The sequence below is a fragment of the Glycine soja genome, chromosome 10, assembly GCF_004193775.1.
Source record: "Glycine soja cultivar W05 chromosome 10, ASM419377v2, whole genome shotgun sequence".
Taxonomy (NCBI): Eukaryota; Viridiplantae; Streptophyta; class Magnoliopsida; order Fabales; family Fabaceae; genus Glycine; species Glycine soja.
This window is the reverse complement of record NC_041011.1, coordinates 44,032,100-44,056,150: the sequence shown is the minus strand read 5'-3', so window position 1 is coordinate 44,056,150 and position 24,051 is coordinate 44,032,100. Positions and strand designations below refer to the sequence as shown.

The window sequence follows — 24,051 nt, the reverse complement described above, 5'->3', positions numbered from 1 at the left end:
ACCCAATAGGAAAATAGTGCGGTGAAAATGGGTGTTTAGGGTCAAAGAAAATGCAGATAGAACTACTAATAAATACAAAGCTAGACTGGTAGCAAAAGGATTTCATCAAGTGGCTGGTTCTGATTTCACTAAAACATTTTCCCATGTTATTAAACCTGTTATAGTAAGGTTGATTCTTACCTTGGCCCTAACCAACAAGTTGGAACTTTTTAAACTTGATGTTAACAATGCCTTCTTAAATGAGGAAACCATTTATATGCAGCAACCCTCTAGATTTGAAAGTCCCGATCTTTTTCTTGTTTGTAAATTGAATAAGGCTCTATATGAGCTTAAATAAGCACCAAGACAGTGGTTTTATAGAATAAAATCTACACTCTTGCATCTTGGCTTTTCTGCAAGCAAGTGTGATCCATCTTTTTTTGTCTTCAAAGATACCACTTATATCATCTATGTTTTGGTGTATGTTGATGATAATATAATTATTGGCAGTTCTGTCAATTTAGTCCAGCAGTTCACTCTAATGTTTCCCTTAAACAACTTAGGAAACTAAATAATTTTTGGGAATTGAAGTCAAGACCCTAACTGATGGCTCTATTCTTCTAACTTTAGGCATATATATAAGAGATTTCCTATGGAAAACTAAAATGGTTTGAGGCTCAACCTATTGCTTCCCAATGGTTTTTGGATGCAAGCTTACTAAAACATGAGCATGCCTCTTCTCAGATCCTACCTTTTATAGATCAGTAGTTGAAGTTCTTCAATACTCCACTATAACCAGACCTGAACTAAGTTGTTGTAAACAAAGTTTGTCAATTCATGGGCAACCCTCTTGAATCTCACTGGACAACAGTGAAAAGAATTCTTAGGTATCTCAAAGGCTCTTTACACCATGGCTTACTTCTCAAAGTTGCTACTCCTGGAATTCCCGTTCCCATTAAGGCCCTTTGTGATGCAGACTGGGCTTCTGAACTTGATGATCACAAATCTACTTTAGGAGCTGCTATTTATTTTGGCCCTAATCTTATATCTTGGTGGTCTAAGAAACAATAGATTATTGCAAGATCAAGTACTGAGGCTGAGTATCAAAGCCTAACACAAGCCACAATTGAAGTGTGGATTCAAGCTCTGATGCCTTCATACAGTTTCTAGACTAAAAGAATTAGGAGAGAGAGAAAGAAAATGAAGAAGTAAAATATCATTTATTAACTCAATGAACTTGAGGTTTACGAACAATATATATAGACAATTATGTTAGTCTCTAACAAAATTGGCTAACAACTAACTAACTACTTATAATTGACTAGCTTCTACTAGAAGTGTCTAACTAGCTTCCACTAGAAGCTAGAGGAAACTGCAGTTGAATAACTGCATCTCCTTATAATACTCTAATAGTACAACACATTCTCATTTCATCCTTTGAGCTTTTTCCACACCCTTTCACGCACAAAATGAAAAATCTGAGTCTTGGATCTGCCAACCAGAGCTGGTAAACCAATGTATTTTCCTTGCTTTTCCATTGCCTTTACCTTCAGAATCATTTCAAGTTCATTAATGTGATTACTAAGCACATTTCGGCTACAGGAAAGTTCAAATTTGTGCAAATTTATCCTCTGACCTGAAGCTGACTCAATCCTTTATAATGGATGCCAACTAAGAAGCTTCCTCTTGAGTTGATCTACAGAACATCATGCTATCATCTGCAAAAAAAAAAGATGGGTAATCATAGGTGCGCTAGGGCAAATCTTCAGACCATTAATAGAGTTCATCTCCACTGCTCTACTAATGGAGGCCGAAAGAGTTTCAGCACACAAAATGAAGTATCCTTAAAAGTTCCTCATTGCATACCAAATTTTTCTTGGATAGTTGGATGAATATCTCTCTTTATGCATTCACTGTTGCAAATAAATAAAAGGGAATGTAAATACCAAACAAATACATATACGTGCCAATAATCTCCATGCATAATGTCTAGAATCTTTTCGTCCAACATTTTTTTATAAGAAAAGTTGATGAATGACACTATGCATAACTCATTTTCAGCCTAACCAAATAAAGTCTAAATTAAAAGAATCGACTTAGAAAGTAAACAAAAATAAAATGTGTTGATTGAATTACTGAACGAGTAGATCAACTAGAAATGAATTGTTTTATCTTATTGAGTTCAAGTTTAAAAATTACATCAAAGTTAAAATTCATTCAAAAATATTCTTAGCTTAAATTATCATACTCAAATTCGAATAATATAGGTGAAATTTAAAGAGAAATCTGTATCCACCTACCATTTTATAATGTTTCATTGAATGAATATTTGAGATTCTTGTAGTCATTCAACATCATATTTTTATGTTACAATCTTGTGTCACTTTATTGTATGTATGTATTTTTTTGTTTAAGAGAGAGGACAACGAGTGTTCTACTCTTTTTAAAAAAATAAGAAGATAAAAAATGTAATAAATAAGTGTTGATAATCTTATTCAATTCAATGAATTTTTTTTAAATAAAAAATTAAAATAATTGAAAAAAATTAAAATTTTGCATTAAATTAATTGAATATTATATTTGATTTTAAAAACTAATTTATTTAATCCAAATTAAACTTATACATATACATATTTTTATTTATAAATTTATGATATAAGTCATATTTATATTATATATATATATATTTAAAAAATTATAGCACAACTTATACTTATTTATAAAATATATTCAATTAATTTTTTTGGTAATTATTTGAATAAAGATATACTATAAATATAATATTATTTTTGAAGCAAAAATACATGCAAAAGCATCATAATAGAATCAGGCATCCTAACATAGTTGACATTTCTGGCACTAACCATCATTTGCAACACACCTAAATATCACTAAAAAAGGAGCAAGAATAAAAAAAAAGGGAAAACATCAACGAAACACATAAGGACGAAAAAAACAATCTAAGTATACCTATAGTATAACTATCAAGTCGTGTAAATATAATTTCAATAATTCATATTTAAACACATATGAAGTTATTAATTAGATAATAACTTATAGGTGAGATATTTGATATTTTTAATTATTTTTAGTATGACATTATATATCTTATTGTTTACTATTTAATTGTTTTTGAAGAAAAAAAAAAGTAAGACTAAAATCTTACTATTTCTTCTGCGTATGGGCTATTCGAGGAAGTTATGGTCCAAAATCCAAATACTAAGCCCACTTTTTTTTTGGCGCGGAAAGAAAGAATTTTGAATTTCACAAAACTAAACAAAACCTTTTCCCCTTTCCCGGAAAAACTTTCACGAGTGTCACACAAACAAACACTGATACTAAAACACCAACACTCACTCTTACTCAGTTACTCGTCCCTTTCATTTGAAAAGAAAAGAAAAACGAATTGAAATTCCTGTGTTCTGGTCGTTTCACTCAAATCACGAATGCAATGAACTCAAAAAACCAAACACCGATTAGGGTTTTCGGGCAGCGAACCATTGCTTCAACGTTCCGCAATCTTCCACCACGCAATCCTCCGTAAGTCAGCTCTGTTCCATAATTCCTTAACTTAAAAAAAAATAAAATCGATTGATTTATGATGACGCTTTTTTGCTGGAACCAGTTCTGAAGGAAACGAGAGAAATCAAGCTTCACGCAAGAGCGAAACCGCGCATCACTCGCTTTCGCACTTCCTCACCCTCAAGCCGCAAAAATCTCCTCAAACAGTTCCGGTAATTTCTTTCTATCATTTTCCTCCCTTTTTTTGTTTAATAATTTTATTTCCGTTTATTAAAATGAAATGGTAAAATTATATCGTCAACCAATGATTTGTACCATCGAGCACCGGATGAACTGATATAAATTGTTCTAGCTTAATCAATAGTCTCAAGTTTATGAGATATAAGGTTGGCCCCTGTGGTTAACAAAACTGACAAACTAACATTTGTGGATAAAAAAATAAAATAAAAATAGGATCTTGAGTTTACTGTATTCAGTATGCAGTTGTGTTAAATAATCGAAATGAGACATTTGTTGCATACAGTAATTTTAGCCGGCTCGAACAAGATTGACTCTAACAAGGAATGAATATTTTTTCATCAAAAAAATGATAATTTGCTCGTGTCCTCTAGTTTTAAGAAGTGTTTTTTTTTGTGTGATGAAATTCTTTAATTTTTTTTAAGGGGAAATCGACGCCTTTTCTGTCACCACTGGGTTTAAAAGGTGAGGAGGGTGGAGCTGTGAAAGAAGTTGAAAAAGAGAAAAACGGTGGCAGTGATGATAAGGTGATTTTTAAAAGCTTTAAGCACACTGAAGAGGACAAAAGAGACTTTGTTGATCAAATTGAGGTTGGTGAATTGGAAAATTCAGTTGCGGAGGATATTCAGGAGTCAAATAAAAGGAAAACTCCTTTCGAAGGTTTGTCTTCTCCATCCTACCAAATTTGACCTGGTGTTTCTTAGAAGTTAAAATTAGCAATTTATATTTATTTTGTTATTCAATATTCTGATTGGAATTTCCAAATGATTTTTCCAATTACAGTATTATTGCCTGATCCTTTCTTGAATAGTTGTTGCACACTAGCTTCTTTGCCTAAAAGAATTTATTGATGTCATAAACAACATGTGTTCTAGGTATGTTTGAATAATCTTCTCCGTAAACAATTTTAGGAGAAGAACATAATAAGAAAAAATGAAATGAGTTTCTTCATAAGCTAATAAATTAGCTTATGTATAAGCTAATATATAAAAGCTTTCTCATATTTAGTTTCTCTATAAAGATGATTTTTTAACTAACGCATAAGCTTATTTTAGTTTATAAAAAAGCTATTTTCATTCTTTTCTTTTTCTTTTCCTCTAAACATATTTATGGAGAATTTTATTTTCCCTAAAATCTATACTGACATCCTTTTTAAATCCATCTTTGGAAAATCAAGTAGCAGTGGGTCTCTTATTTCATCATTTTCCCCCTTGTTCGTGTCACGAGCATTCCCTTTGGGAACTTTACTATGTAATATCTATACAATTTACAATGCAATGCAATGCAATGCAATGGGTCTCTGTTTTCATCATTTTTCCCCTTGTTCGTGTCATGGGAAAATTTTTGGGAACTCTGCAAAGTAGCGCGACTTAAGTTTTCTGTTTGTTTAGCCCATGTTTGTGAGAAGTGAAAACCTAACTTTGCACTGCTTTGAACTGAGACATTGGCAAGTACTTTTTTATAGTTGACCACCTCTATTTGACTGACTATTTTTTTGGGTACAATTTGACTGACTATTTATGAATTACTACCTCTGTTCAATATCTATTGATGTTTTAGTTTTAGTTTTTTTTAAAATTTATGATATTTTACAAATTCAAAGTATTATTAAGTATTTTTTTTCACATATACTCATATTTAGCAATTGCTACAATAGTAATTTATCACAACCAAATCGGATTAAATAAAGATATTTTAGTCTAAATACAATACATCCATTAAATACTCTTTAAAGTTTAATCAATGCTAATAGTATTAACTTTAAACATCAATTTATGAAACAGAGGTAATATACAATATTGAGAGGATTAGAGGAAGATTGTTTTCTAATATCTATATTGAATACAGGGTCAGCTGTGTATTGATTCTGATTGAGAAGGCTGTCTAATTCGAAAACAGCTTTTTTCTGTGTCTAGCTTTAATAGGATGGGATCAGTTAGGTTCAGAAATGCCAAGAAACCTAAATAGTTAAAGGATTTTATTGGATGAGCTAAAGATATTTATACTACATGTTATTGTCTTTCTTTTAATTTCCTAAAAGTAAGATGCACACTTGGATGGTTGTTATTATTTGTGGGCAGCTATGTAGGCTATTTAGAGGAGGGTACCGCATTGTGTAAGGACATGAAAAATAATTATCCGAATAGTATATTTTTCCCTTTTAGTCGCTTTTCTAGTCTAGTCTCCTTTATTTACCAGTAGCTTCCCACCAAGACTGGTGTTGTGAAGGAATCTACTGTTTCGTTTGCCTTGGTTGCAGGCATGATTTTGAGTTTTGATCATAACTATTTCATCACAATAGTTTTCACTTTTCACCCAGAGGTATCTACTCTTATTGGATAATTGATATGGATGTAATAGCTTGCCTGAAAATATATCCAGAAGCCATTTACTACGGAGGTTTGAGATTGAATGGACAGAAGTTAAAAAAATAAACTGCAAGTGCCAACATAAATATGACTAATGTTTCCAATTGAACAATCAAATACTGTAGAACTCTTGATCAATATAAAGACATGATACTCCTTTTCTGCGAAGGTTTTTCTTTTTTCATTTCATAGCATTTTTTGTTTCCTCTTTGGACACTCTTTATTCCATATGTTCACAGGTGCAAATGAGAGCCAAACTGCACGAAACAATGTGGTAGTTCTTGGAGGAGCATCAAAGTTGAAGCCAAAAAAAGGACAAATTGGAAATGACACTAGCAACAAAAGGCCAAGACCTCATTATAATCACTGTATGATTTACATGTTTTCATATATTGTGTAATAGACGATGGATTTGAAATCTTAGATATTACAATTTACATTTTTTTTAGCAGATGCAAATGGCCGTGGCTGGTGGGATTACGACATGGAAGGTGTTGATAATGAGGAATTGGGCTTCAGTGATGAAGTATGGGAGGGGGTGGGATCCACCACACTTGGTGGAATAGTAGATTGGCATTGATTTAGACATTTTGTGGTAGTGAGGAATTTTGTACTGTCTCCCTTGGCTTATCATTGACATCAATGCAATGCATTCCTAAACTCATTACTCCATGTAGACAAGAAAGTCACTTAGTGTATAGATATTTGAATTGCATTTCAGTTTAATTAGTTTACTTCAAAGCATATGTTCAAAAAGTTGGATGCCTTGCGTTATTTGAAAAACAAAAGTCTTAAATTAATGGTTCTAATAACTTTTTTAAAAAGGAATTGGAATTAAGCACAGTTTGTCTATGGTGCCGTGTCATTGTTATTATTGGTAGCATGCTTGAAGGTCACTCCCAACAGAATCCAGTAAAGGTTAAAATAATTCTTTAAAACTTTTGCGATACTTTAAAATGTTGCAAGTGTATATATATATTTGGAATTTGGAATTGCCAGTAACACGAGTTTATGTATTCAGTTTGTTTCCACTCTCATAAATCAAAGATTGTTTTGCCTGATAGGGATAGTAATCAGTTTTGCTTTCCTTGTCTATTGAGTAACAAATTTGGTGGTATAGTATAGTTGATACGTTAGTGAATTTCTTCAGAGCATGAGCTTAAAAATCTCAATCAATATTATAACTGTTCTAAATATACATGAATCCTCAAGTAACTGGGGATGCAAAGTCAACCCTTTGAAACATTGATGGGTCTGAGATCAAGGAGTCAACATTTTAAGCAATCTGTTTTAACACACTTGATTTGAAGTTGGTAATTTATTATTTTTAAAGTTACCAAACGATATTTGATAAGAATATTCACGTAGGAGTCATGGGTTGGTCTAGTTTCTTATTGCTTTTGTGTAGAGAGGGTGCTTGGATGCAACTTAGAAAATATAATTGTTTAGACCAGAAACTGCGCAATAGCTATCAATTTTCAGCAGATCTTTTTTCTAAAAGTTCACACGGTTGAATTACAGTCTTTTTCTTAATAAATAGTATATGATTGATTAGTTTGTTGATTTTTTATAATAACTAATTTTTTTATACTAACAATGTATATAATTATTTTTGCATCATTATATTGTCATGAAAAAAAAAACTAGTCACGTACTTTAAATTTTTCTAATTTAACTCACTAATTTCTTAAGAAATTCTAAATGACAAAGTTTAAAAGCATTATTTAACCTACCTAACTAAAAAATTTACATTGTAAATTCATACTAAAAAATTTAAATAACTTTCAAAGAATCGATGGCTTTTAAAAAATAAAACAAAAGCATTTTGCAAATGGTAACAAAATAGTATATTGTCGAGATTAACTACTTCCACCAAAATTATGGAGGGAATAAACCTATAGGACCATGATGTCGAAATAAGATACTCACAAGGAAAAGGGAATATGGGAAATGGGAAATGGGAAATGACATCGGACGAGAGAGAGAAGACGTCTTGCTTAATGAGATAAAAAATGTTAATATTATTAAAAAAAATCTAATTCGATAAAAAAATTTAAAACTAAATCAAAATTTAAGAATTTCAAAAATTAAAAATCTATATAAAAATTAGAATAACTATATCAAACAATAATGTATATGTAATGTATTACCTTAAGAAAACTATTGAATGTCATCTTATGTGTATATTATTTATATATGTCTATTTTTTAACATCATATAGAACCCTCTAATTTATTATCTCATTATATTTGTACTTTCTCCATAGTTACTGATATTAACTTTGTTTATTTTTAATTACATAGTAGACATGTGATTTTTTATTAAAATTTTAATTCTGAAATTATTCAGATCATATTTTTTTTAAAAAAAAAACTCTTATTTTTAGCACGTCATTATTAAATATTTATAGGACACTATTGTGGTTTTGTCTATAAATATACTTTCTCTTTTGTTTTTCCAATATACATCCGTTTTGTAATTTAATTCTCAATTTATATTATACTAGACTTTGTACTTTGATTCATACCACTTTATAAATGAAGGGAACCAAAAAATTCAGAGAGCTGTAAACTCAAATGAACGTGAATATACTCTCTCTCTCTCTTTTGTTTTTTTTTTAATTTAAAATATTACAAAATATAAATATTATATTATATAATTTTTTTAATTGGTTTTAAAATTACTTATTTGTTAAATTAAATTTCATAATTTTGTTTTTTTTAAATAAAATGATATTATTAAATATAATTATTTTTGTTTTATTATTTAATTTACTTAACATATTTTTTAGGTGAATACTTTTTATTTAAAATCTGAATTTTCTAATATAATGATTTTTAATAAAATTATATTACTAAATATAATTATTTTTTTTATGTCATTGGATTTAATTAAAAGTGATAAGACTTTTTGTTTAATAATTTATTTATAGAAAAACATTACATTGTATTATTAATAAAATACTTAAACAATTACATTGGTTAAGGAAAAAAATTTAAGATGAAGATATGTTAGAACAATTTTTTTTATTATGATCATCATTAGTTTTGTCATATTTGCTTACATTTTCACTATATTTTTTAATTTGTTTTAATACTACTAACTAATTTTCTTATTTTTTAATTAACGAACATAACAATAAAAATATATAAAAAAAATAGAAGAGAGAGTATATTAAAAAAAAAAAACCCACTATTGTTGTTGAGTGAAACTTATGTTCATTTATTTTCATGGACTAATATTCCTGATATCACAAATCCAATCTCACATCTAGAATTTCAAGTAATCAATCAATTCTAAATTTATTCTTGATACTTGCTCAAAGTCTTTTCTCCATGGCTAGTGTCACTTGATAATATATGATAAAAATAAATTAGGAAAGAGGTAAACTATATATTTTTGTATTTACATAACAGAAAAGATTAATCTATAAATCTGGAAACAATTTATCATCATTGAAGGTAAAATAAGATTATATCTTTAATTTAATTACATAATCTTATTAAAAAATTGAAATCATAAATTCAATTTCACATGGTTTCAAGTATTATAATAAATATTTCAATTAGTTTTTGATCTTTTTTCAATTGAAAAATGCATTTGATTATTCAATAAACAAATTTTTGAATAATTTCTAAATAATTTTTAGTTTTTTTTTAAATGCCGGTTGAAATAATATTTTTTAAAACATTAATTTTAGTTTTTTATATTTTATTTTATTTTTATCTTTAACATATTTATCTGACTTTCTAGTTATTTTTTCTAAATAAATTATATTTTTTATTATTATTTTATAATTTTCAATTATTTTATCGACTAATTTTATTAAATACTAATAATTTAATAATATTATTTTTTAACTTCCAACTATTAACTAACTTATTAGTTTTTGGTTAATTTTTTCGAACACAAATAACTGTGGTGGGCTTTTCCCTCATCTTCTCCTGATGAAACAGCGTAACAACCGCCCCTTGACCCCGTCCGTGATAGAATCAGTGAATCACCTTGTCGCATGGCGGAGACGCATAGAGTGCGCGTGTTTGGTCACCGAAGGCACATTTCATGTTATTTTTCGTTTCAACGGCGTCTACTAGTCACTTAACGTAATAAAAAACTGTGTTGGAAACGTGTTTCCAAACACGCGTGCACACTATTTTTATTTAACTGAATTATACAATTGATCCTAAATAAAAAATAGTGACATTATTTTTGTTCAAGTTTAATTATATATTTAGTTTGGAATAAAAAATATATAATTAGTCCCTAATTATAATTAAAAATCAATTAAATTTCTTATTTATTAAAAAAACCACATCTTTCAATTATTTAAAAATACTATAATTATATATTTATTTTTAAACAGCTAATTGAGCTAATGAAATTAATAAAAATTATAAGATTATAATATTTTTAAACAATTAAAAGATATAATTGAAAATTTAATAATTAAGAAAACAAATTAATCTTTTAATTGTAATTATGAGATCAATGGTATAATTAACCCTATTATTTATTTACCATGATTGATGAGCAGTCATTAATATATTTTATATTAGCACTAAATGATTAAATAATCCAAGAGGAAAAATACGAAATTATAGTCTAGGAGACCCACCTTTATTTAAAAGCGATCAAATGAAAGAGACCGGATTTTACACATCAATCCAAACGAAAGTTGTTCACCACCAAATATACAATACTTTTACTTTACGAGCACAAAATTTTAAATGATTATTATATTTCAGAGTTATTATTAAGAGAGAGAAATAAATAAATAAGCATTAAAGAGTGGTCACCAGAACATGTTGTTTTTCAATTCAAACACTCTCTCTCTTTCTTTCTCCCTGTCGATCCGAGTTAGCATTCCAAGGAGCGAGTCACTGACTCGCTAGCACAGGCGGCGTTTTCTCGTTTCGCCACGCATCATTCGATTTCGCTCTGTTCTGCTACGCTCCACTCCGCACCATAACGAATCGAATCGAATATCCCGAAACAATCACGTGATATTCGATCATCATCTATTTTCTCCGATCAATCACGAGATATTCGATCTCCTTCTCAATCTCCACAGTTTAACTCCAGCTTCAAACACACACCACGCGCGCAAACTTTTTTTTTTTTTTTTTATCTTCGCGTTGTTATTGATTTTTCGTGGTTGATCTCTCTCTCGTTGTTCCGAGAGAGTTCTGTGTCGTGGAAGCATGGTTAGCGGCAACATTTTTCATTGTAGAAAAAACTCGTGGCCTCCGCAAGAGTATATCAGTAAATCCACTTTGCAGCTGGTATATAACTTATTTCTTGTTTCTTATTTTTGTTTCCGATTCTTCTGGTGCTGATTGACATGGCTGCTATTTTGTTTTTGTTGATAACTAATTCATTTCGAGATTCTATGGTGTTTTTTTTTATGTAGTTATTGTTATTATGTTGCTATTTATTTTTGGTGAATTGGCGTTTTGGTTTCATGATTTTAGTTTTGTGTTTGCATGTGATTTTAATTTTTTAAATATTTGTGGTGAAGAAAAAGAGAAGGAAGGAAGATGGTGTGAATTAAAGGAACACTGTTAATTTGCTGAACGACATGCTGCGATTTTGTTTTTGTTGATAATTGAATCCATTTCAAAATTCGATGGTGTTTTATTTATTTTTTATTTATTAAGTTGTTCTTCGTTTTTGGTGAATCGGCGTCTTGGTCTTGTTATGTTGCCGCGCCTTTTGTGATATAGTACGTTTGCACCTTTTGTGGTAAGCTTATCCAGAGTAACTTCTCGGAAAAGAAAATAAAAAGAAAAATGAAATGACTTTTCTATAAGCTGAAATTCCGCTTATGCATAAAGCTAATTTGTAGAAATTCTCTAAAAGAACTTCTATAAATTAGCTTGTCTATAAGTTAATTTGAGCTTATGGAGAAGTTCATGTCATTTTTTCCTCTTAATTTCTTATCCTAGAAATTCTTCTGGATAATATTACCCAAACAGATCCTAAATGATGAAGAAATTAAGGAGGAAAGATAGTACGGGTTAGATGAAAAATTGTCGCTTAGCTAACGGCTGTGCCACATTCACACGTGTTATTGATAGTTGTTGATTATATCTGAAGTAATCTGTGTCCCTGGCATGGTTTTTGCAGTTTGATTATGATAGTTCTGCTCCCCCTGAACAAGCTTGGAGAAGGAGATTAAACAGCCATGCCAATCTTCTTAAAGAATTTAGAGTAACTTTTACGGAAGCTATAAAAATGGCAAGTGGTATTTCTCTTTCCCAAACCAACAACTGATAACAAGGATTTGCCAGTTTAATAGATGGGAATCCTTTGTATACATATTTATATAGATAGTTTTATTATTATTTTGTTAATAATTTGTAAGTTCATGTTTATCTATCTCTTCTGATTGTCTATTGTGTTTTGAAATTCCAGGTTCGATTAGGTATACGCATTTGGTCATATGTTAGGGAAGAGGCTTCTCATGGAAGGGTAGATTTCAAATTCTCCTTCATTTTTTGGTCATTCATTGCTGTCTCTGTGTGGGTACTAGAGTAATATGTTGAAACTTAGGATTCCAGACTTCATTTTGTTGGCCTGTTTTCTTCAGAAAGCGCCTATTGATCCTTTCACTCGAGAAAGTTGCAAGCCATCTGCATCTCAAGGAGTTCCACTTGGAGGGATGGGGTATGATTTGATCCAATTGAAAGCTACCAATTAATTGCCTGACTTGCTAATTCTGTATACCATTCTTTACAAATGTGTTTATCCATGGCCTTTTGTAGTAATTTTCTAGAACAAGTTTCTTCTTGTATTGATTTGAACATGACTATATATACCTACACAGGAGTGGCAGCATATCAAGAGGATTTAGAGGCGAGTTCCGACAATGGCAAATTATTCCCAGCTTATGTGAAGCATCACCAGTCATGTCAAATCAGTTCTCTGTGAGTCCTGTTTTTCCACTTACTATTGACGTGCTATATTCTTCCCTATTGTATGGCTTTAAATGTGTGGATTTATTTCCCTGATTGTCACTGATGTGTTTGGCGTGTATATTTTTGTTTAAAATTATAATGCACATTGTTAACAGAATAAGGAAAATAGTTGGAATGTATATTAAAATTTAAAATACAAAATTTTAACAGTTGAATGGTTAGTTAGTGGCTAAGTTGGTATATTGAGGGTTGGAGGCAGGTAAGCAGTTATAAAGAAGAAGTTGAAATAGTGATGGGAATTCAATGATTCTTTGCAAGTAGAACAAAGCCTTATATCATTTGTAAAGGAAAATTCCCTTGGAGGAATATTCTCCTAGTTCTGTCCCTATACAGATACACCCCCCCCACCCCCCTTTCTCCTATCGGTTCTTTCTTTCTCCCTGTATCTCTGGTTATTTTGTTTCCCTTTCCTCTTCTCTGTCTCTGCTGAATCTTAACACAGATTGTATTTATCATGGTATTTTATGCATTTTACTTCAAAGATAAGTTAATGGCCATTCTGAACTGTGGTTTATAATACATATTATGGCCATTCTGAACTGTGGTTTATAATACATATTATATGGTTTATTTACTTTTGTTGCAGATTTTTATAAGTAGAGAGGGAGGAAAGAAAAAATTTGCATCAGTCTTGGCTCCTGGCCAGCATGAAGGTTTAGGGTAAGCTGGCATGTGTAGAAGTTTGTAAAACAAACAATCTTGCAAACATATTAAGAAACACTATTTAGCATTTTTATCAATTTCTGTTTCATATTACAATATGCCCATCTTTATATCTCAACTATCTAGTAATACTAATCAGTGGTAATAGCAAATACCAATATAAGTATAACTATCTGATGTTCACTTGGATGATAATGATTGATAAGTTAATATCCGTCATTTCTACCCAAAAATTTCTCTTATTTTGACAGTCGGAATTTCATTGCGGTCCTATGATTGTCTCACTGACCTTTTTTATTTCTTAAATGAAGTTCTAGCCTTCTAGTTTATATATGAAAAAAAAAGCTCTAGTTGTGCAGAATATTTCCATCTTCATTTCTGAGATAAGTTTCTGATGATGAAAATAATTGTCAGGCTTGGCAGAATGTATATATAAAAAAAAATTCGTATCCAATTACCCAGAGGCTCTTCGCTATGCGAAGGTATGGGGGAGGGATATTGTACGCAGCCTTACCCTTGCATATGCAAAGAGGCTGTTTCCGGATTCGAACCCATGACCAACAAGTCACCAAGGCACAACTTTACCGCTGCGCCAAGGCAGAATGTGTATATATATATATATATATATATATATATATATATATATATATGGTTTCTAAGTATTAAGTAGGGTCATAACACAATAATCTACAAAGCTTTCACTAATATACTTCTAACTGCTACCCATTTGACACCCAAGAGTAGATTGACAAAAGCAACCTAGTTGCCAAATTAGCACAATGTTACTCTTCCTCTCTGGTAATGAGTATAATCTGAATTCTAGATTCTGCTTAGGGTTTTTTTGGGTGCATTTCATATACGTACATGAACTCAAATTTTCTTGTTAATTTGTTTTTCAGATCTAGCAGGAAACCTGATGATCAGGGCATATCATCGTGGGGATGGAATCTAAGTGGCCAGCACTCAACCTACCATGCTTTGTTTCCAAGAGCTTGGACAGTTTATGATGGTATCTTCATTTATGTTAGTTCTTCGTTTGCTAAATTTCTATGATCATTATGAATTATTGTTTAATAGCTGTTTTCTTATTTTCAGGTGAGCCAGATCCAGAACTAAAAATATCGTGTCGGCAGATATCGCCGTTCATACCACATAATTATAGAGAAAGCAGTCTACCTGCTGCTGTTTTCGTTTATACGGTGTGTAATTTTGTTTAACTATGGTTACTTGAAGTTGTACGTAAAAAAAGGGAATGGCTGATTTCTTTGCTATTATTTGATTCCCCCCCGCCCCCCGGGCCTTTTATTGACATATTCAAAAGACTTAAATACCTTGTGTCCTTGCCAATTATGTTTTAAGGGCGAAAAACAAAACAAACATAATTTGCAAGGACTAAAAAGGTATTCAAACCTATACAAAATACAAACTAGTTATTTAGCTTTTTAATTGAAAACATTAATTGGATTTTTCTTAATTTATGTCAAATTAACATAAAATCTACTATAGTGTCCTATAGTATGAAATGACAGTTCACCTGTATATGTTTCATCCTCATGAAAAATTGGATTGGATGCATTGTTTTTTTTTTTTTCAGCAAAAATAATATGTATATTAAAGAGTACCAGAGGTACTAGAAATACAAATTACAGCTCAAAATTGGTCCTGAGACAATTGACATTTAACTCTGGACCAAAAGCTGACTATATAAATAAGAGTACTACAAATTTTGGTCAGGTGTGCTATCCTGCTCTATTGAGAAACTCTATCCTGATATTGGAAGACCACTGATTATAGTGGGTATTGAAATCCTTCTCCAAATTTGTGAGCCACGTTCATAATAAGAGAACTGCATCATCTAGGATTCTGTTGGCATCGAATGTACCATTACAGAAGATCATGTTATTTCTTTGCTTCCAAATGGTCCATGTCAATGCTACCCACCACCATTTCCATCTGCTAGACCTCATTCCGTCTGTCACTCCATATATGTGTTGGAGGAAGTGTTGTCTTGGGTGATTTGGGAAAGCACCCATGAAATTCACCCATGACAATGACTCCCACCATACTGGATGCATTGTATAATGCTGTTTAATTGTTGCAAATCAGTGGCTTCAGTTTGACTCTTTTCAACCCCCGAAGATGTTTCCAAGAAATCCTTTTTCTAATTTCCAAATCATTTGTTGAATTGGGCCATGTTCCATCTTGGTAAATTCCTTTGGAAGCCAAAGCTGTGATTATTTGAACTGCCATGCTTAACGGAATTCCATTAAGCAAAGTGGGTGAAGAACTTAATATACTATACATTTTCCATATTGTGCATTCTTTTCATATTATCCAATGTTTAATTTCAGTGTTTTGATGCAAATTAATATATATTCTCAGGCTTATTAAAAAAGTTTACTTGTTTCTTTGTTAGTTGGTGAATACTGGTAAGGAAAGAGCTAAAGTCAGCCTTCTGTTTACTTGGGCGGTAAGATAGTATTTTATTCAGAAGTGTTGTTTTCACTTGTCACATAAAGATATTTGGGTGGACTGAAGGGGGATAACCATCAATATTAATTTTCTGCAGAATTCCATTGGTGGAAGCTCACACTCGTCAGGAGATCATGTGAATGAACCATTCAAGTAAGTGTTTTCTTTTAATCTGATAACTGTGTGCTTCTAAATAGAATATGCTTTAAACAATATTTTAACTCTTTTTTTTTTCTTGTATAGAGCTGAAGATGGAGTCTCTGGTGTACTTCTATATCACAAGCAAGTTATTGAACCTTATAGCTATATATGACGGTTGGTTTGCAGATTTCTCTTCATCGTTTTAGTGCAAATACTTAATAATAAGTTGATGACTTAAAGGTTCTGAATAATCCAAAGGCGCTCTGGCTTATCTTTATTAACAAGTTGAGCCTGATATGAACTAGACAGATGCCTTTCCCCAGACTACTATTGTTTCGAGAGCTCATTCCCCAGCTTTTCTAAGGCTAATGATGATGAGATAAGGAGAGAAAGGAATCATTTTAAAAGATTAAAACTTTGTCATGGTTCTTAAAATGAATATTAAGGGTCAAGACCCCATTGTGCAGTGAAACTTTCTTCAGGAACCACCTTGTAATTCTTGCAATCTTTTTTATTAGAGCTCCATACATAAAAGTAATTCCTGCAGCCTCTAGTGCCCTGCCTTTTCTCCAACCCATTTATTTTCTTGAAGACACATGATGTCCAGAAAAATGTGAGGGCCCTTGCTCATTTAACTCCTTTTGGGCATCGATGCAATGGCCCTATCTCAGTTAAGTGATTATCACTATACTCATGCCATACAACACATTACTTCCAGTTAAAACCTAGCATTAACACACATAATCCATTGTGAGCTCAGTTCCTTACAGCAGAGAAAATTTCTAGTACGGAAGTATTCTCTACTCATCTTATCCCTAACTATATTTTCAGGGTTAAAGATGTTAACAGGAGTTGATACAAGGACATTAACCTGAACTTGCACAAAACCAAACCAGTATCAATAGTTATCCCACTAGGTAGAGTCAGCTAGATGGGTTAAACAATGCTATTAATAGTAAGGACTATTTTAATGGTTACACTGATCCACTTCAACAGTTACACTGATATCTCACTCCAGTAATTTGCTTCCCAACATTCACTATCTCAGAGTATCACAATTCACAAGTGTTATAGTTGTACAATAGAATTTCCTTTCACTTACAAGGCACTTTACCATCACAGGTTACATCTGAAGCATTTTTCCATTTTATCATCCAGATTCCTTACCAGCTTAAATCCCATGTTTTATTACTACATCCCCATCAGTTGTACATTAATCCAGGATACCCAAATCATGCAATTTGTGGTATAATGTGTGATGTGATCCCCTATTTTCACCTCCAAAACACTGCTAACACTATTTTTGATAGGAAAAAAAATCTCATGAAAAAAGAATGGAGAAAGTACAACTGAGGGAATTGTGCTAGTGAGGTGGGTTAACAACATGCCTCCAAAACAGATGAAAACGAAAACACTATTCTGAAATAGATTGTTTTTACTTTGGGTTATCTTTCTGGTTTGGATTTTCAATTAGCTTGTAAAAATGACGAAATTTCAACTTTTTAATGCTATCATTTTCTTTTAACTATTCAATAAGATATTTTGTTTGTAATGTTTATATTTAATTTCTACACTTAAGTTTACAATTGCCACTATTCTGGTTTGACATATTTGCATGCATGTAGATATGTGTAATACATGTGTGTGGGTGGGTATGTATGTATTTGTAATTCTCTTGTCTCCTAAACTGTTATGTAAATGATGATTTTGGTGTATATATTAAGGTCATTCCAATATTGCAGGACAGCGAAAGGAAACCCTCCTGTTACCTTTGCCATTGCTGCATGTGAGACACAGAATGTTAATGTTTCTGTTTTGCCAAGTTTTGGGCTGTCTGAAGAAAGTAGTATGACTGCAAAACACATGTGGAGTAAAATGGTGAAGGTACTGACTGCTCCTGTTTTTTTGGGCTTTCTAAACAATATTTTTGGTGGAAAGTATACAGGGTTGGTTCTAATTGAAATGGTTACATGTTTTTTTAAGGATGGGCAATTTGACCAGGAGAATTTCAATTCTGGACCTAGCATGCCCTCATCACCTGGAGAGACACTTTGTGCTGCTGTTGCAGCTTCCACATGGGTTGAACCCCATGGAAAATGCACCGTTGCATTTAGTCTTGCATGGTCATCTCCAAAAGTAAAGTTCGTGAAAGGTAGCACTTTCAACAGGTAATCAATGTTGTGTGAGAAATATTTTATGCAGTAAACATTTATGCTTGAACAACTTTTCTATATCTTAAATAAATAATAATTTTATGCATATATACCTGCCTGCACAAGTGAACCAATTCAAGACATCATTTAACTACTTTCTATGAAGTGGCATGGGTTGCATTTTAGCTTTAGTGAATTTTGAATGATATTTTTAGTTTTAAGTAGAGCAGCTGTACCTTTGAGTTGCTAAGCTTACCGGAAAATTTTTAAAATATGTCCCCCATCTGATTCCAACAGAAACCTTGTGTTTTAAACAGGTAGTGCATACAAGATTTGGCATATAAAATTCTTATGTAATTAATAAGTCCATTTCATCCATACGTTGCTTTTAAATGTCTATGATTGTTCCTTCAATAGTATATTGTCCAAGTGACCAAACTCCTCCTTTACTTTAGAGGCATATATGGTGAAAATGGCCATTGTATCTTTTGATATTATACTCTTATTTTTTGCTTCTATGAAGATTTTCTTGCTCTCCTGCTCTTAAATACTATTATATCATATTATCTTGCTTTTTCATGCTGTACTACATGATCCTAGTGAAATATCATTATCCTAAATAAAGCTCTACTAGATCTCCAAATTAATAGTGGCTCTTTATATGGAAAAGGCTGAACTTTTTAATACCCCTCAGATGTTTTTGGAGGAGGAGATGTGCCTGTTGCTAAACATGCAGCATACCTACAACCCAATGCTTCTTTTGTATAATTGTGTTTCAATAAGTTAAATTTGCTCAATTCTTTTGCTGCAGGAGATATACAAAATTTTACGGGACTTCTGAGAAAGCTGCGGCAGACTTGGCCCATGATGCATTGACACGTATGTTTTATGATTTGATTAAAATTGATATTCTCCTGGCCGGGCTTTACTTGCATTCCTGCTGTGATTATCACATTTGAAAAGGGAAAAAAAAGAATAGAAATATTTCTGAAGTGATTGATGCTCTTATCTGCAGCATTTAAAGACCTAATTAAGTTTTGAATTCTAAACAGATTACAATCGGTGGGAAGAAGAGATTGAGAAATGGCAGAATCCTGTTCTTAAGGATGAGGCCCTACCTGAATGGTAATTCTCAGTTTAACTATCACTGTTTTGTGTGTGTGTGTGTGTGTGTGTGTGTGTGTGTTATGGGTCATTTCCAGTTTATTTCTATTTTAGAATCAAATTTTTGAAATTTCTAAAGTCTAGGAGTCTACTACAAAGACACAAAGCAAAACTTGGTTTTTTGTAGCTGATGCTTGACACTTGTATGTGAGAGAGAGAGAGTGCAAAGAATTGCATTTTAGACTTGTTAAAATAACTTCACTGTGTTCTAGAAATGGTATGTTGTGTTTCATCTTTCAAGCAAAGACGTATCCAAATTATGTTTCATTATAGTAATCAGTTCCCTTTGTTCAAAGGTTGGGTTTACGGGACCTATAAGTCTGGTAATCAATCAGTGTCATTTAGTAAAACATACTGTATTATATTTTTAAAGTCTTTGAACCGAGCATGTATGCCCTTGTGTAGTCTCTTGAGAGTTTTCCTATGTCTTCCTCTACCTTGATTTATCAAGCTGTCCTCTATATAATCAATTCTTATTGTAGCTTCTATTGGTCGAGAAGATGCATAATGTTCTTAAAATTTATTTTTACAGGTACAAATTTACATTATTTAATGAGCTGTACTTTCTTGTTGCTGGAGGAACAATTTGGATTGGTATGTATGAAATATAAGCATCTTGTATTGCACTTTAATTTTCTTAATGAAATCATTAAGACTTCTTTTATCTTTCTTCCAGACTCTCCTGTGCTATCTTCGAATATGCGGAATGACCAGGATCGAGTAAGGGAGTTAGAAAGTGCAGTTGTGAAAGAAACTGAAGATAAAATGAGCGACCGAAAAAGGACAGTTGTGGAGAGTACAACGGATAGTACCTATGATTCTGCTGTTATTACAGGACATGATCGTGCAGATGAAAAATTGTATGAAGATGATGATGATGTTGGAAGATTCTTGTACTTGGAAGGAGTGGAATATATCATGTGGTGTACATATGATGTGCACTTCTATGCCTCATTTGCCCTTCTTGAGCTCTTTCCTAGGATTGAATTAAATATACAGCGTGACTTTGCTAGAGCTGTCTTGTGTGAAGATGGAAGAAAAGTAAAGTTTCTGGCAGAGGGAAATTGGGGCATTCGCAAGGTTTATGGAGCGGTGCCACATGATTTGGGGACACATGATCCATGGCATGAAATGAATGCCTACAACATCCATGATACTAGCAAGTGGAAGGACCTGAACCCAAAATTTGTTCTTCAGGTGTATCGAGATTTTGCTACCACAGGTGATTTGCAATTTGGAGTAGATGTGTGGCCTGCTGTCCGTGCTGCAATGGAGTACATGGAACAATTTGATAGAGATGGTGATGGTCTTATTGAGAATGATGGGTTCCCTGATCAAACATACGATACATGGACAGTCCATGGTGTGAGCACTTACTGTGGTTGTCTTTGGCTTGCTGCTCTACAAGCTGCAGCTGTAATGGCCCTTGAACTAGGTGACAGAGAATTTGCAGAAACATGTAAAAGGAAGTTTTTGAAGGCTAAGCCAGCATTTGAAGAAAAATTGTGGAATGGTACGTATTTTAACTATGACAGTGGATCAAGCGGTAACAGTAAATCCATTCAAGCAGATCAATTGGCTGGGCAGTGGTATACAGCATCCTCAGGGCTGCCCTCCCTTTTTGAGGATTCTAAAATCAAAAGTGCTCTTCGGAAGGTTTATGATTTCAATGTAATGAAAGTTAAAGGAGGCAGAATGGGTGCTGTAAATGGCATGCATCCCAATGGTAAGGTGGATGAGACCTGTATGCAGTCTCGAGAAGTATGGACAGGTGTGACCTATGGTCTTGCTGCTACAATGATACACGCGGGAATGGAAGAAGAGGCCTTCACAACTGCTGAGGGAATATTTCTAGCAGGCTGGTCAGAAGATGGATATGGGTAAGTTCTTATGTCCACTGTCATCCATAACTGTTTTTTATTCACCTGCATTCTTGCTTTTTTGTCTGTGAAGTAGGCATAGGATTTCTTGATGGGAAAAATAGTAACCAAAACTTACTCCTTCACAAGATATACAGTCAGATTGAAAGCGTACTCCATGGATATTGTGCTCACATGCATCTACATATTTAACAAACAAGATAGTTTTCACTTCACACTAAAGATTTTCCGTTATTCTACTTCATATTTATTTTTCAATAGTATGATAATTTTTTAATTTTTGATTTAAAAAAAAAATCTCACATACCGCAAGTTACCTAGAAGTTTAAATGTGAAAAGTCTTAAATTGTATGTAGCTATTCTTTCTCTATCAGGAAATGAATTCATTCTTTCCCTTTCTACCATGAGACAGGTACTGGTTTCAGACACCAGAGGCATGGACAATGGATGGGCACTACAGGTCCCTTATGTATATGAGGCCCCTAGCTATTTGGGGCATGCAATATGCAATAAATCGGCCCAAGGCAATTCTAGAGGCCCCTAAAATCAATATCATGGACAGAATCCACTTATCTCCTGTTATTGGAGGATACTCTCATAATGAAACAGGTGTGAGGAAGATTGCAACAAAAGCAGGATGCTTTAGCAATTCTGTATTTAATTGTGCTTGCTGATCGTTAACATGTAAGAAGTAAGAAAACATAACTTTTGTATAGGTAACTTTTTCCCCATTGTTCCTTACCCAACCCTCACCTAGAGAAGCTGTTAATAATGGCGGTCAAGGTCTGGAGGGAAATGTTTTGGAAATAAGCAGAGTTCGATTATAACTTATAATTTATATAGCCACTTAGTTTAAAACAACATAGGTTACCCGTCCTTTGGCCTTTACTATAACTGTTGTACTGTACATTCTTATTTGTTTGAGCTCTTAAGATATAATATTAATTTATAGCACATTCCAGCTTCTAATAGACTAAGGTCTGTTATGGATGATATCATTGATGAAAGACAGACAGCTTTTATCAAGGGAAGACATATTCTTCACGGCATTTTGATCCTTAATGAGGTGGTGGAGGAAGCAAAGAGAAGTAACAAGCCAGCAATGATCTTCAAGGTTGATTTTGAAAAGGTTTACGACTCTGTTTCTTGGTCCTTCTTGGACTATATGATGTCTAGGTTGGGGTTATGCCAAAAATGGAGGAATTGGATATCATCTTGCCTTCAATCAGCAACCATTTTAGTCTTGGTTAATGGTAGCCCATCTAAGGAATTCAGCCCAACGAGAGGCTTGAGACAAGGGGACCCTTTAGCCCCCTTGCTTTTTAACATAGTCGGAGAAGGTCTCACTGGTATGATGAGGGAAGCAGCACAGAAAAATCTCTACAGAAGCTACTTAGTTGGAAAGAGGAAGGAACCTATTAATATATTGCAATATGCAGACGACACTGTTTTTGTGGGTGAGGTTGCTTGGGAGAATGTTTCTGCTGTAAAGGCTCTTCTCAGAGGCTTTGAAATGGCTTCTGGCTTAAAGATTAATTTCATGAAAAGCCAATTTGGGATAATTGGTGGAGGAGCTAACTGGGGTGTGGAAGCAGCTCATACTCTGAACTGTGGTCAAATGGATTATCCTTTTCTATACTTAGGCATCCCCATTGGTGCCAACCCCTCAAGTCTGATGGTGTGGGAGCCTCTCATCAATAAGTTCAAATCTAGATTATCCAAATGGGCCAGCAAAGATATATCTATGGGAGAGAAGCTCACTCTAATCAATTTTGTCTTGAATGCCCTCCCAATTTACCTCCTCTCTTTTTTTAAGATACCTCAAAGGGTAGTTCAAATTCTCATTTCCTTACAAAGAAATTTCCTGTGGGGTGGTGACAATACCCATCACAAAATCCCTTGGGTGAAATGGGAGGATATTTGTCAGCCCAAGCATGAGGGGGGTTTGGGTGTAAAGGATATTTCGAAATTTAACACAGCTCTAATGGGTAGGTGGATTTGGGCCTTTGCCTCTGGTCAGCAGCAACCCTGGTTTAGAGTCCTAAAATCTAAATATGGGGACTGGTCAGAGTTCCAGCTTCAGTCTAACAAGAGGGGCCATTCTCACTGGTGGAGGGATATTAGAAAGATTTACCAGCAGTCGGATCCTAATATTTTCAGTCAGAATATGACTTGGAAGGTTGTGAGTGGGGAAAGTATCAAATTTTGGACAGATAGGTGGCTTGGGGCAGATTACACTCTTGAGCAAAAGTATAATCAGCTTTTTCGGATTAGTAGACAGCAAAGCTCCTTCATCTCAAGCATGGGCAACTTCATTAATGATAGTTGGGAGTGGGACCTCAGGTGGAGGAGAAATCTTTTTGATCATGAAAATGATATAGCTGTGCAGTTCATGGAGGAAATAAGCTCCATTCCTATTCAGAGGAATAGTAAAGACTCTATGGTGTGGTTAGCTGAACCACATGGTCATTACACTACTAAATCAGCTTACAAT

General features: G+C 33.0%; 2 protein-coding genes across 4 annotated transcripts; both read left to right on the top strand.

Moving 5' to 3' along the window:
* Window positions 1–3,281: 3,281 nt before the first annotated feature.
* Window positions 3,282–6,848, top strand: LOC114370749. 2 transcript variants are annotated; one of them, XM_028328147.1, is made up of 5 exons: window positions 3,282–3,519; window positions 3,605–3,713; window positions 4,164–4,398; window positions 6,347–6,475; window positions 6,560–6,848. In XM_028328147.1, the coding sequence occupies exons 1-5, from the start codon at window positions 3,431–3,433 to the stop codon at window positions 6,685–6,687; spliced, it is 690 nt and encodes a 229-aa protein (XP_028183948.1). In that variant the 5' UTR covers window positions 3,282–3,430; the 3' UTR covers window positions 6,688–6,848. The 2 variants fall into 2 exon arrangements, with proteins under 2 accessions (XP_028183948.1, XP_028183947.1); XM_028328146.1 differs by having other exon boundaries at window positions 6,557–6,848.
* Window positions 6,849–10,891: 4,043 nt separating this feature from the next.
* Window positions 10,892–22,391, top strand: LOC114372637 (non-lysosomal glucosylceramidase-like). 2 transcript variants are annotated; one of them, XM_028330315.1, is made up of 18 exons: window positions 10,892–11,389; window positions 12,234–12,344; window positions 12,522–12,578; window positions 12,697–12,773; window positions 12,934–13,033; window positions 13,671–13,744; window positions 14,647–14,756; window positions 14,843–14,946; window positions 16,164–16,217; window positions 16,317–16,372; window positions 16,463–16,501; window positions 18,103–18,244; window positions 18,344–18,528; window positions 19,325–19,392; window positions 19,566–19,638; window positions 20,210–20,271; window positions 20,354–21,557; window positions 21,970–22,391. In XM_028330315.1, the coding sequence occupies exons 1-18, from the start codon at window positions 11,309–11,311 to the stop codon at window positions 22,229–22,231; spliced, it is 2,859 nt and encodes a 952-aa protein (XP_028186116.1). In that variant the 5' UTR covers window positions 10,892–11,308; the 3' UTR covers window positions 22,232–22,391. The 2 variants fall into 2 exon arrangements, with proteins under 2 accessions (XP_028186116.1, XP_028186117.1); XM_028330316.1 differs by lacking the exon at window positions 10,892–11,389 and having other exon boundaries at window positions 12,228–12,351.
* Window positions 22,392–24,051: the final 1,660 nt, after the last annotated feature.

Coding starts and splice junctions, on each gene's coding strand:
- LOC114370749 (XM_028328146.1), top strand. CDS start 3,431: ATGAACTCAAAAAACCAAACACCGATTAGGGTTTTCGGGCAGCGAACC. Junction 3,714..4,163: donor AATCTCCTCAAACAGTTCCG/GTAATTTCTTTC, acceptor ATTTTTTTTAAG/GGGAAATCGACGCCTTTTCT. Junction 6,476..6,556: donor AAGACCTCATTATAATCACT/GTATGATTTACA, acceptor CATTTTTTTTAG/CAGATGCAAATGGCCGTGGC.
- LOC114372637 (XM_028330315.1), top strand. CDS start 11,309: ATGGTTAGCGGCAACATTTTTCATTGTAGAAAAAACTCGTGGCCTCCG. Junction 14,947..16,163: donor CTGCTGTTTTCGTTTATACG/GTGTGTAATTTT, acceptor TTTCTTTGTTAG/TTGGTGAATACTGGTAAGGA. Junction 19,639..20,209: donor GATGAGGCCCTACCTGAATG/GTAATTCTCAGT, acceptor TTATTTTTACAG/GTACAAATTTACATTATTTA.